Raw genomic sequence first — 12740 nt, forward strand, 5'->3', positions numbered from 1 at the left:
AGAACGCGGAGGGAAAGAGCGAACAAGAAGTGAAACTTATCATCTCGTTTGTGCCTTTTTCAGTGGATTTTTCAGCTATTGTAGTAAATCTTGTCCATATTCAGTTTGTGGGTAATTATTATTTTCTTCCTCAACTTCTAAAAGTTTGATTTAAGGGGGCAGGACGTTTGCTTAAGGGGGCGTTGCCCCAGCGTAGAGCCGGCCCCGACATACATGTTGGCTAACAAAAGGCATACCACCAACTAACAGCAGAGATTTACCAGTATACAATAAAAACCACCGTCGTTTCTTGATACAAACCTTTAATTATATTCTCCAACATTGAAAACACAAAGATCGCTCACAAAATCACAAAAAACCTGCGGGGTGTACTGTAGTTCGTTTTCACAAAAAGCTAACCAGTGTCAAAATTAAATTCACGAGTCATTTCCCTCTGACGCAGCTCTGAAAAGTATCATACACGTGGTTACTATGGTTTCTTTACAAAGTCTAAAATGCTTTGTTGCTTTTGCTTTTAACAGTCTGCTTGAAAACAAATGCTTCAATATTATTTATGCTGTCTAAAAACGTTTTACCTGGATCACGTTTCACAGCTGCGTTGTTCAGCAAATTACCATGCGAATGAGATTTGAATACGCGCTGTTTAGCACTTGTGATACATTTTTAAAAGCCGGTGAATATATATAATATTCAAATGTATATCGAAATATCGGAAATGTGTTTAAAAATCGTATCACCGTTATCGAAAAAAATTATATCGCGATATATATTGATATCGAATTATTGTCCAGCCCTAGTCTTCCTGATAACACAGTGCAAGCTGAATCCTTGGGTTCCTTTAAATCAGAGCTAGATAAGATTTTAACAACTCTGAGCTATTAGTTAAGTTCTCCCCAAGCGAGCTCGATGGGCCGAATGGCCTCCTCTCGTTTGTATAGTTCTTATGTTCGTATCTCAAATGGCGTGTGCATATATGAGATATTTGATTACAAATAAAATATTAAATGAACAGATTAAATGTACCGGATGTGCTTTGTTCAATGTTTTAAAGTTGTGTGTGTGAGGGTGGGTGCATCAGATGTCACTGATGCAGAGGAGAGAGAATAAAAAAATAAGCTCACACAATGTGTTAGTGTGAGTAACAGCGGGGTATGTAACCTAATGAAAAAGTAAAAAATAAAAACATTTAGCACAGATCAAATGCAATAAAACTGGTTAAGATTTATGATGATTGGGTTTCTACTTGGACTGCAGTCCTTGGACTGTTTTGTTCTACAAAGCTGGCTCCCACAAAAGAAGATACTTTGAGTTAATGACGACAAAAAAAAAAAAAAACTTCCAACAAGATGGATGGCAACCATGGCTCCAAATCCGTATTCTATATAGTGGTTCAGTGCAGTGCAGTACCATTCAGAGCACTTCGTATACTACAATGAGTCTAATGCAGGTAAAGACCATTTCCACCTGTGCTTTTTTGATTTACGTTAGTTAATTGCATTGAAACACTTGACTAATTTGTTATTCTATCCACAGATGTGTGGCAAAAGCACACCACAGTCCGTGGAGAGACTCCGTGAAATGCTACAAAATCCAGATGTTGCTGCAAGTCTGAAGGTCCAGATCAGACTCATGGCAGCACCATCTTATATTCACAGCAGTATATAGGAAAATGACAGGCATATTGCAATACTAATAAATTATCACCGTTATCAGTATTATCGTGGTGTTGTTAAAATGGCCTTAAAAATGCTCAAAAACAACTGATACACAAAATGAAATCATTTCACCAAGTTTTATATTGAAAACCACAAATAAAATTAGCAGCACTATACACTTTAATCATTAAAAAAATAATGATTTAGCCAATAAACACAGTATTTAACGTGATGTAGCACCGGCAAGATGGCTCCACATAGCAGATTCCAGTAGCAGCACAGGAGCATGCTGGTAAAATTATAAATAGCCCGTTTGTAAGATTGTTAATGCTTGTTGTGTTCCTGATTGAGGTATGTGCCCTTGCCTGTGTCTTGTGTGACACACACTGTCCATCAAAAAGTAATACAAGCTTGACTAAGGTGAAAATGTCTATTTCTACATTGCTTTACATAAATGTTTGTTGTCTATAATTGACTTTAATCAGTACAGAAGTTACTGTTTTGCAGAGCATACCTGACCTTATTACAACTGATGCTGAATCCGCCCATTTCAGCAGCACAATGTGAGAGAGGGTTCACTGCACAGAATTGTATCAAGAATTCCAACAGTATCAGCCTGCGTGTGTCCACTAGAGGACCATATTCAGATTAGTACAAGAGTGGCCTTCTCTGGAAAGCTTTGACGCTAGCAAATGTGCTGAGAACTGACTGTGTTTATGCAAACAGTCAAGGCGACCAAACTACAAAGCTTGGCCAAATGAAATATGCCATGCATGACAGCCAGAAATTGCAATGTTTTGTCATAAGAACATAAGAAATTTACAAACGAGAGGAGGCCATTCGGCCCATCAAGCTCGTTTGTCTTGTTCGAAATATTCAAGAGAAACTCATTTAAGGCCTGAGCCATTAGATCTCATGTTAAATTAATATGTTTTTTTTGTGTCCTTTGTAAAACCGAATTATTTGAAAACATTAAACTGGATGTTAGTGTCTAGTGTAGGGCTGCAACGATACATCGAGTAACTCGAATAACCCGATTACAAGAAATCCTCGATGCAAATTCTTTGCTTCTGTGCTTTGTGTAATCCGCATGATGATGTACGGCTTAGTGATTACCGTGTTTCACTCGGAGGATTATTACTGTCGCACAATGTGCTTACACTTCATTATGTGTAGCAGGCTTGATTTGATGGCGCAATGGAGGAAGACAGGGAAAATAATGAGGAAAGTCAGAGAAAAAGATAAATTTCTAAAATTTGGGACCATTTCAAAGAAAAGTGTGTGTCCATTGTAAAACTGAATTAGCTTACCACAATAGCACACCGCCAATGATTCAACATCTCAACAGAAAGCACCCAGTTCATGCATCCAGTCCACAGAGCGGAACCAATACAAGATAAGCGTGAGCGTTTCACTCACATTTGCGGCTAAATATAGACCTGCAATAGAAATGTATTTAAGGGCATGTGTGTGAATAAAAAAAGTACAGTGGTACTTCAGTTCTCAAACTCATTAGAATTTGAATTTCTTAAAAGTCGAACCAACCAGTATGAAAAAAAAAATACCTAGAGCTCGATCTAAATCTCAGAATTCAAATCGTGAACACCAACGTAAGAAAACTTGCATGCGCCGGGAAATGAATCACGCGGCACATCTCTCAGCTGAAATAAAGGGTAAAGCTTCAGTCTCAGCCTCGCATTCGTTGAGATAGCATTGTGCATGTTAAGACTAACTGAATACATATATTTAGACAGTAAAAATAAATTTAGACAATGATAGACAGTAACAGTAATTATTATTTTAATATTAATAATAAACCATTAATATGTTTAATTATAATAATAATGTGTCGAGCGGGGACAGATCGGAGACAAAGGCACAGACGTCAGGGTATTGGGGAATACGGGGTTTAATTACAGGTAAGGCAGGCAAAACGCAGACGGACAATACAATGACCGGACTGGGGAAACAAAATGAAACGTGGACAAAATAAAGAGGACTCATGACAACAACCAGAAACAGCTGATCACACGGGGATTCCACACAGGGTTAATGAGGTAGCGTGGCACATGGAAGGAACGGACAATCGGGACAAGACACATTGTTTGGATACATTTATTTTGTTACTTTACAGATTACTGTTTTGATAAATGTGCTTAGATGTGTTTAGTACAGTATATGCTCTTCTTGTTTTATCCTCTTCATTTTGTGTTTAAATCACGGGTCGCCAATCTTATCCGCAAAGGGCCGGTGTGTATGCAGGTTTTTGGGATAACCTGTAGGTCAGCTGTTCAAACCCAGGTGTGAGGACTCTTCAGCCAATCAGTCCTCTAATTAGTGACCTAATTAGAGAGTTGCAGTGAAAATCTGCATACACACCAGCCCTTTGCGGATAAGATAAACCACCCCTGGTTTAAATGCTATAAAAAAATAAAAAAAAAACATTTAGGTGTAATTTTTTGGGGCCGGGAACCAATTAATTGGTTTTCCATTATTTCTTATGGGGAAAATTCGATCACAACTCATACTTTTTAGGATTCAATCCGGAATTCTGAACAGATTAAATTCGAGTTCTGAGGTATCACTGTATAACAAGATCCAGCCCAAGCAAGCCTATTTTTCCTCAGCAAAAACACTGATAACACAACAACAGCAGTGAAAATGATGCTGTCGTAGTTTAACATGGAGCTGGAGCCTGTCTATACACTAACAGCTAGGGGTGTAACGATTATTCGACATTGTCGACAAAAATCGACAATAAAAATAGTCACCGACAAATCTTATTGTTGATAATTGTCGCCAGACGTATTTTTAAACGACAAGTGAGACGTTTTCCTTCCTTTCTACCTGTGTAATACTACCACTTTCCAATAGACTGCACCAATACACTACACTGGTGAGATTCGCTCTTGCGCAATAGTATTCAGCGACAGGTAGAAGAATGAGATTCTCGCATATTAAACGCTCTAAAGTCTGGGACACATGGATTAAAGTTTTCTGTCGCTATAACGGATTTCCATTAACTGAGTGCACTAAAGGTTAATAATGAGATTTATGTAGATCTGAAGAAAAAAAATGGGGGGGCTGGAAAGGCTGTATTTCTTTTGTTTAATAACGATTTAATTATTCTTCCTAAAAATAAAAATAAACATTATTGTTTCGGCAGTTCGCTTAAACATTGACAGCTGCGGAGTAGCCTACAGGCTGCAAGCTATTTCCCGACGCGTGTTTAAGATGCCAAACTTCATAGTAAGGAGAAAATAATTCCCCAGCATTTAGTACCACATCAGTCTCAAATGTTTTTAATGTCCCAAAACAAAGACGAGATCTGCAAAAGGGTGAATGGCACGGGCTTCTTGTTGCCTGGCGTATCCAATAATAATAATAATAATAATAATAATAATAATAATAATAATTATTATTATTATTATTATTATTATTGTTGTTATTACTACTACTACTACTACTACTACTACTAATAATAATAATAATAATAGGGCATAATAATAGGCTAGTAGTAGTATATTTTACATTTTCAAAAAAGATCGGAATAGAACATATTTATGTTTGGAAGTCAGTGGTGTGTCATATGAAGTGTCTCATTTGCTAATAGTAGCTAAAAAAGGTTGGAAAACAGTGGAGAAAACCCATTGCTTAAATAGATAAAGAAGCCAAAACTCAGAAGCTCAAGATTCAGGACAGTGGCTCTGATGTCGCAAGTGCTGCGAGAGCTTATGCTCCGTTAAAAATAAATAAATAACAGCAGTTTTGAAGTTGTCTTTGCTGTTACAGAGGCTCAATGGGAAGCTGCTCTAAATTTCCCGTATTTTGGGTCGGGATTGTGGGATTTTTCAGCCTGCTTTAAAATGAGTTTTTATTTGTAAACATAGGCTAAATAAATAGCTGCTATGAAAAGAAATTACCGTGCATTTTAACCTCTATACCGCAAATGAAGTACGAATTAGCATATACAGGTTAAAATGCATGATAATTTCATGTCATATCAGCGCAAACGCACATAAAATATGTACGCATTTGCACTGTCACAGCAATGGATTGTCACACATATCGCTTTTAAAGGTGAATGCATACTTGCGTACCAGTTATATGCAGCCCTGATTATAACAAAGATTGTATCAGAAATTTGGATCGGTATCGGCGCCGATCCAGACCTATCTGACGGATTGCGTATCGGCCATGTGTGACTAATCCACGTCCTATACTTACTTATTTAGTTTTTGGCAATCTCTAAAAGGATAGATTTAACATGAAATAGGAGATATTTGCACAATCAATCGCATGACAGCTCTTTCCCATTTTACATGTATTTTTTATGGCATTCAAGTCGAACAATAACCTCATACTACCGTATTTTGCGCACTATAAGGCGCACTTAAAAGCCTTTAATTTTCTCAAAAATCCACGGTGCGCCTTTAAATTCGGTGCACCTTATGTGTGCACTGAGTTCCAAAATCTGTAAAAATGTTGTTGTGCATTTTAGTAAGCACTCCGCTTGATTGACTGTCGGACCATTTCCTACCAACATAGGGACGTAGTAATACGTACACTACGTACGCTGGCAGCGATAAACCAATTGCAGAACATTACGTAAAGCCACGTACAGAGGTATGCTTACCTCCGCCACGCCTAAGGCAGGTAGGTATATTGTACTACTGGTGCGCTGCGAAACAACATTTGTTTAGCTAAGGACCCTGAAAATGGCATCAGAGAAGAGACATGCTTACGATGCACAATTCAAACTACAGGCTATCAGTTACGCGGTTGTAAATTGGAATAGAGTAGCAGCGAGAGAATTCAAAATCAATTAATCTATGGTTCGGAAGTGGAGGAAGCAGGAGAATGACAACAGACTGATCAAAAAACAATGTGATTGTATTTTTAAATACGTAGTAGAATAAGGTTTAACTCACTGTTTTGCTTTTGTTACCTTGTTTTTGCAGGCGCCGAATAATACGGTGCGCCTTATGTATGGCTCAAGTACAGAAATAAGCCCCGCAATTGAGAGTGCGCCTTTCAATCCAGTGCGCCTTATGGTGCGCAAAATACGGTAAATGCAAAAGCTGGTCGTTAAATAGGAGCCATTTTATAATTACGCAATTTATAATCAGATTAGTCGACTAATCGTTTTAATAGTCGTTAGTTGCAGCCCTACTAACATCAAAGAGACGGTTCCATTACAGAGATGAACTCAGGTGGAGTGAAGGAAAACAACAGCAGTGCTTGTAATTGCTACGAAACCTTTACAGGTAAAGAGCTGGTGAGAGTCCTTAATCAAACCAGCTGTTCAACAAGCTGAAAGGTGATGGAAATGATGTTTTCAGCTGCTCCCATCCACCGCTGTTTGTCGCAGTGATACCTGCAGCATGCAGGGGTGAGTCTAAAGGGGAGCATGGGGTGAACACAACTAGATATATTTCAAGGCTTTAGTAATACTATTTTGCAGATTTAGATTAATATGAATAATATTAAATAATTAGAATAATATAAATATAATATAAATATAATATAAAAATTACCCACCCCCAACAGCCTTGGGCCAGTAAAACTCTGAGACACTAAATTATTATTATTTCCTCTCTTTTTCAGTAAATCACAGTGTCTTATGGACAGCTTTGTTTGGCAGCTGCACCATGTTCAGTTCAGCAAACTGCTGAGTTGACCGACAGCATTTTGAGCAAACCATCACTCACATTAACTTACACACACACACATAAACATGCACACACTATTCCTACCTCATCCAGGATATACAATCCTGTCAGAACTTTTTTTTATGCCTCCTATAAATGTACAAGAATACAGAGAGTAAAGGCCATTTTAATTTATGTCTTAGTTTAAGATATATGTATACCTTTCTCCAGTAATTTTATTTGACATTATTTTACTTACTTTTGCATTTAAGAAAGCATTCTCTTAAAAAAATACACACATACACACACACATATATATATATATATATATATATATATACACATATACACATACATATACACACACACACACACACACACACACACACATACACACTCACCTAAAGGATTATTAGGAACACCATACTAATACGGTGTTTGACCCCCTTTCGCTTTCAGAACTGCCTTAATTCTACATGGCATTGATTCAACAAGGTGCTGAAAGCATTCTTTAGAAATGTTGGCCCATATTGATAGGATAGCATCTTGCAGTTGATGGAGATTTGTGGGATGCACATCCAGGGCACGAAGCTCCCGTTCCACCACATCCCAAAGATGCTCAATTGGGTTGAGATCTGGTGACTGTGGGGGCCATTTTAGTACAGTGAACTCATTGTCATGTTCAAGAAACCAATTTGAAATGATTCGAGCTTTGTGACATGGTGCATTATCCTGCTGGAAGTAGCCATCAGAGGATGGGTACATGGTGGTCATAAAGGGATGGACATAGTCAGAAACAATGCTCAGGTAGGCCGTGGCATTTAAACGATGCCCAATTGGCACTAAGGGGCCTAAAGTGTGCCAAGAAAACATCCCCCACACCATTACACCACCACCAGCAGCCTGCACAGTGGTAACAAGGCATGATGGATCCATGTTCTCATTCTGTTTACGCCAAATTCTGACTCTACCATTTGAATGTCTCAACAGAAATCGAGACTCATCAGACCAGGCAACATTTTTCCAGTCTTCAACTGTCCAATTTTGGTGAGCTCGTGTAAATTGTAGCCTCTTTTTCCTATTTGTAGTGGAGATGAGTGGTACCCGGTGGGGTCTTCTGCTGTTGTAGCCCATCCACCTTCGCAAATGCTTTGCTGCATACCTCGGTTGTAACGAGTGGTTATTTCAGTCAAAGTTGCTCTTCTATCAGCTTGAATCAGTCGGCCCATTCTCCTCTGACCTCTAGTATCAACAAGGCATTTTCGCCCACAGGACTGCCGCATACTGGATGTTTTTCCCTTTGCACACCATTCTTTGTAAACCCTAGAAATGGTTGTGCGTGAAAATCCCAGTAACTGAGCAGATTGTGAAATACTCAGACCGGCCCGTCTGGCACCAACAACCATGCCACGCTCAAAATTGCTTAAATCACATTTCTTTCCCATTCTGACATTCAGTTTGGAGTTCAGCAGTTTGTCTTGACCAGGACCACACCCCTAAATGCATTGAAGCAACTGCCATGTGATTGGTTGATTAGATAATTGCATTAATGAGAAATTGAACAGGTGTTCCTAATAATCCTTTAGGTGAGTGTATACACACACACACACACACACACACACACACATACATACACAGGGCTAGACATAAGGATTTAGGAGGGCACAGCCACTTTGGCCTTGGCTATTCATATTTTTTCTAGGGCACAAGGCCATTAAGCCTGGGCACAAGGCCAAAATCTGGAGTAAAAATGTTTTTTTCATTTATTTAAATTTCATAGGACACCTCGGGCCTTGTGGAGGAATTTTATTTCCATAAAGGATGCATTTTTTTTTATTTTCAAAAAAGCAGAAACTTTCCAAAAAGGCATTGGACCAATACTGAGTCACTAATTACCAATTACTGTAATTACCAAGTTTAGACAACCTACACAATACGACCTTCGATTTGAGACAGAATATATATATATATATTTCAAAAAACAAAATCCAACAATAAAGGAGCCGTCAATATTTTTGTATTTGTTTGCTCAGAACACCCGTATTCTTTTAGTATACATGACAATTGACTTGACGTTCGTTTTTTGCACACTGCACGCTACCAGTCCTATATCCTCCCAGCAGAGCTTGGTACTTCTCGGAGTCAAATCTGCTATGCCTCAGCAAATGTTTTTTTACAACACCATCTGACACTTACCTGAACAAAGTAGATAATTTGCAACATTTTGCGGCAGTAGCCGCGAGTTCAGCTTGCTTTCTTTTACGTTCTCGATCTTTGCGAGGCATGGTGACAGCATAAGCAGCAGACGATGATTACCGAAGAGGACACCTATCTGTTATTCGGAAACCGTCGGATGGCTTTTCCAATCAAAAACGTAACCCCCGATGATGCACCATTGTCATTGCTGTGGCTCCATAGTAGGCTGGACGATACATACAGTACCAGCCAATCATGCGACGAACACATGATCGTATTAGTCCAGAATTCATTGTGCGCCTGCTGCTTTGGTTAGACTACTCGATGGTTACCTTGCAAATAGTCTGTAGGGTTTGCAAACTGCCGTAACGTTTTTGATGCAGCTAATTTTAAGTTCAGAATAAAATATAAATTTGCCGTAAGAATTCTTGCGTGAGAGTCTGAAAGAGTTTGCACCCATGAACATGAACAATTTTGTTTCACCTGAATTGATTTATATAGAAAATAACCGTATACAGTTTGAAAGCGGAAACTTCGACCAACATGAAATCACCAATAAACGACTTCTATTCAACATTTTATAAAATGCATACTACGTTTAAAAATTTCCAGCTTTACGGTTTCAGGACATAACAGCCACTCTTATGAACATTACAGTTTTTTTGAGTGTTATTAGTGTTAACAGCAACTAACAACATAATAGCGCAAACAAAAGGGCTGCATGCACCGAAGTAGTTCTTGCTTGTTCATTGGCATGGGAAAAGGCGGTTCTAGTGTTATTAGGAGGGTAATAAGCGTTACACCTGCAAGATCGCTATTTTTCTTTTTGCTGCAATTGTTTTCATTATTACTTTATTTAACTTGACACATCACATCTTTAAATTCTCATCCTTGCATTAGAATATAGACCAGTTAATACTGATGGTATCTCATGCTGCGTCATATGTTTTAAAATTACTACACACTGAATATTGAACTGAAGCTTGACATAAAAAAATTAAATCGCAAATCAAATCATAATCGCAATTTCTGTCAGAAAAATCGCGATTCGATATTTCCCCCAAATCGTGCAGCCCTAGTAGGTACTAACTACTGCATACCAGGAACACCCCATCACACGTGTCTAGCCATCACAATTTGGCCCTTGTCAAAGTTGCTCAGATCAGTATGCTTGTCCATTTTTCCTGCTTCCAACCCATCAACTGTTCACTTGCATAATATATAATGGCACCCCTGACAGGTGCCATTGTAACAAAATAATGTTATTCATTTCACATTGTCAGTTTTCATGTTAAGTCTCAAGATCTACCACAAACACGACAAGTGAACATCTACTTGAAGTGTCAGAGATATAAAAAATGCAGAAGTCAGAGATAGAGAGAGAGAAAAGCCTTACTGAACGTTTTGCAGATGTCAGACACGGCTTTGAAAATGCGGTCGGAAAAGTTGACCTTGACCTTCATGTGCTTCATGTTCGGTAACTGCAGGCGTAGCAGCTTATGCTGAGGTGTGAAGAGCAAGCGTGCATCCGCCTGGATTCCATATTTGTCCAAGGTCCAGTGGGTCTTCAACAACCACATTTTCTTCTTCTCCCACCACAGAGCATGGTCCGACCAGTCCTTCTTTACATCTGTATAGGTAGTAAGACAGATTACAGTACTAAACATGTTTAAACAACATTACCATAAACAGAAAGGGGGCTGTAAGATCGACAGCACAGACAGCCCAGTTACCTGTTCCACCCATTTTATCTGTACTCCTTGCACAATGGCCAATTTCTAAAAGTATTCTATGGATCAACAGGAAATCCAATAAATGTGTTTTTAGATGAAGGCTGTTAGTCCTAGCTAGGACATGTAACTCTGAATATAAACCTATTATTACACATTCCACTTACATGCTAATTTTGTAGAATCTTTCCCCACCAATTACATGGTTGCTTTTATTTCTTTGTGCATTTCTTAAATGTCCATGTCTTAAAGTGTCATCATTCATATTTTTGTCTATTTCATTTACTCTATTAGCAACCTATTCCATGTCATAACAGTAATGACTATAATACACTAATGGTATAGATGGTGTCCTGGATGGACCACTTTTTTTTTATTATTATTTTGTGTGCTTGATGTACTAAATTATGCACACAATTTAGCTTAACCCTTTCAACCATGTTATTTTTTGAGTTTTTTCCCCATCCCTTTGATTTTTGGTTTATTACATGGTAGGCACACATATTAGCCACATATGCTGTATGTTTTTGTTTCCAGGAAATTCTGGACTACTCAGATATGTCAGTTTGATGTGTATATACTGACATTGTCTTGATTTCATCCTTTTTGAGGAGAAACGACTTGCGCCTATTGAAATTTCTCATTTTTTATAATCATCTCATACAAAAATTTGAAGGCACTACAAATATAAGCTTATAAAAGTTGAGATTAGTGTCTATATGATGTGGGAATGCAGGGGTTTCAGTGAGTACCAGTCTGTGGCTTAGTATTGTGAAGGAATACATGATTAGTGTCAGGCGGAAATGAATATCTTTGATTTTGCATCCATTTGGTAACTTGTTGAAATACAGCAATACATGGTTTTATATTTTTTAATTACTTTATAACATCTGGAAGAAATTGAAATAGAAAACCATTGCTTAGTTTACAATCCACTGGATACAGTCATAGGACAGTTGTAGAGTCTAATGCTGAATATTTATTGCTATTGTTTTTCCTCCTACATATATTTGACTGGTAAGGTGAAATTTGAGAATAAAACTTTTAGCCGCCATTTTAGCCTCAAAACAACAAACGTTTTGAGGCTAAAAGCGTTTACATGTAGGAGCTGTTCCAGTAACACAATGGGCATGTTCTATTTCAACTGTTTTGATGGAGGTGACATCAAAAATAGATATACAAACTTTTGTGAATATTTTTTTTCTCCCCCCCAGAAGGGTAGTACGTGGATCATTGCAGAAGTGAATATGCAGTTTGTTTTCTGTCTAATGTGAATAATACTGATGTTTTATGAATTATTAGGGGTGCGTTTTGGTGGGAAACGTTTCAAATATATGCTTAATTGCGCACAGAATTACTCTGGAATGTTGCACTTTAAAGAGAGGAATTTCATAAACATTTTACTACCCAAAGACCGAAACCCAGTTCTCTCAATTCCAACAATATGAGATTCACGTTATACCTATCCAAAGTTACAATCCTGAGATTAATGGGTGTGAAAATCAACG

General features: G+C 38.1%; 1 protein-coding gene across 3 annotated transcripts in view; it reads right to left on the minus strand.

Annotated features, from left to right (window-relative positions):
- Positions 1–12740, minus strand: part of LOC111838303 (fermitin family homolog 2) — a 114336-nt gene that overhangs the window by 81763 nt on the left and 19833 nt on the right. For 2 of the 3 annotated variants that reach the window (XM_072698898.1, XM_072698899.1), the window contains exon 3: positions 10899–11132. The exons of the other annotated variant lie outside the window; for it this stretch is intronic. In XM_072698898.1, coding sequence (XP_072554999.1) covers positions 10899–11132 — 234 coding nt within the window. The remainder of the gene's footprint in view (positions 1–10898; positions 11133–12740) is intronic. 3 annotated transcript variants of the gene reach the window in all.

The sequence above is a fragment of the Paramormyrops kingsleyae genome, chromosome 14 (assembly GCF_048594095.1).
Source record: "Paramormyrops kingsleyae isolate MSU_618 chromosome 14, PKINGS_0.4, whole genome shotgun sequence".
NCBI classification, from domain to species: domain Eukaryota; kingdom Metazoa; phylum Chordata; class Actinopteri; order Osteoglossiformes; family Mormyridae; genus Paramormyrops; species Paramormyrops kingsleyae.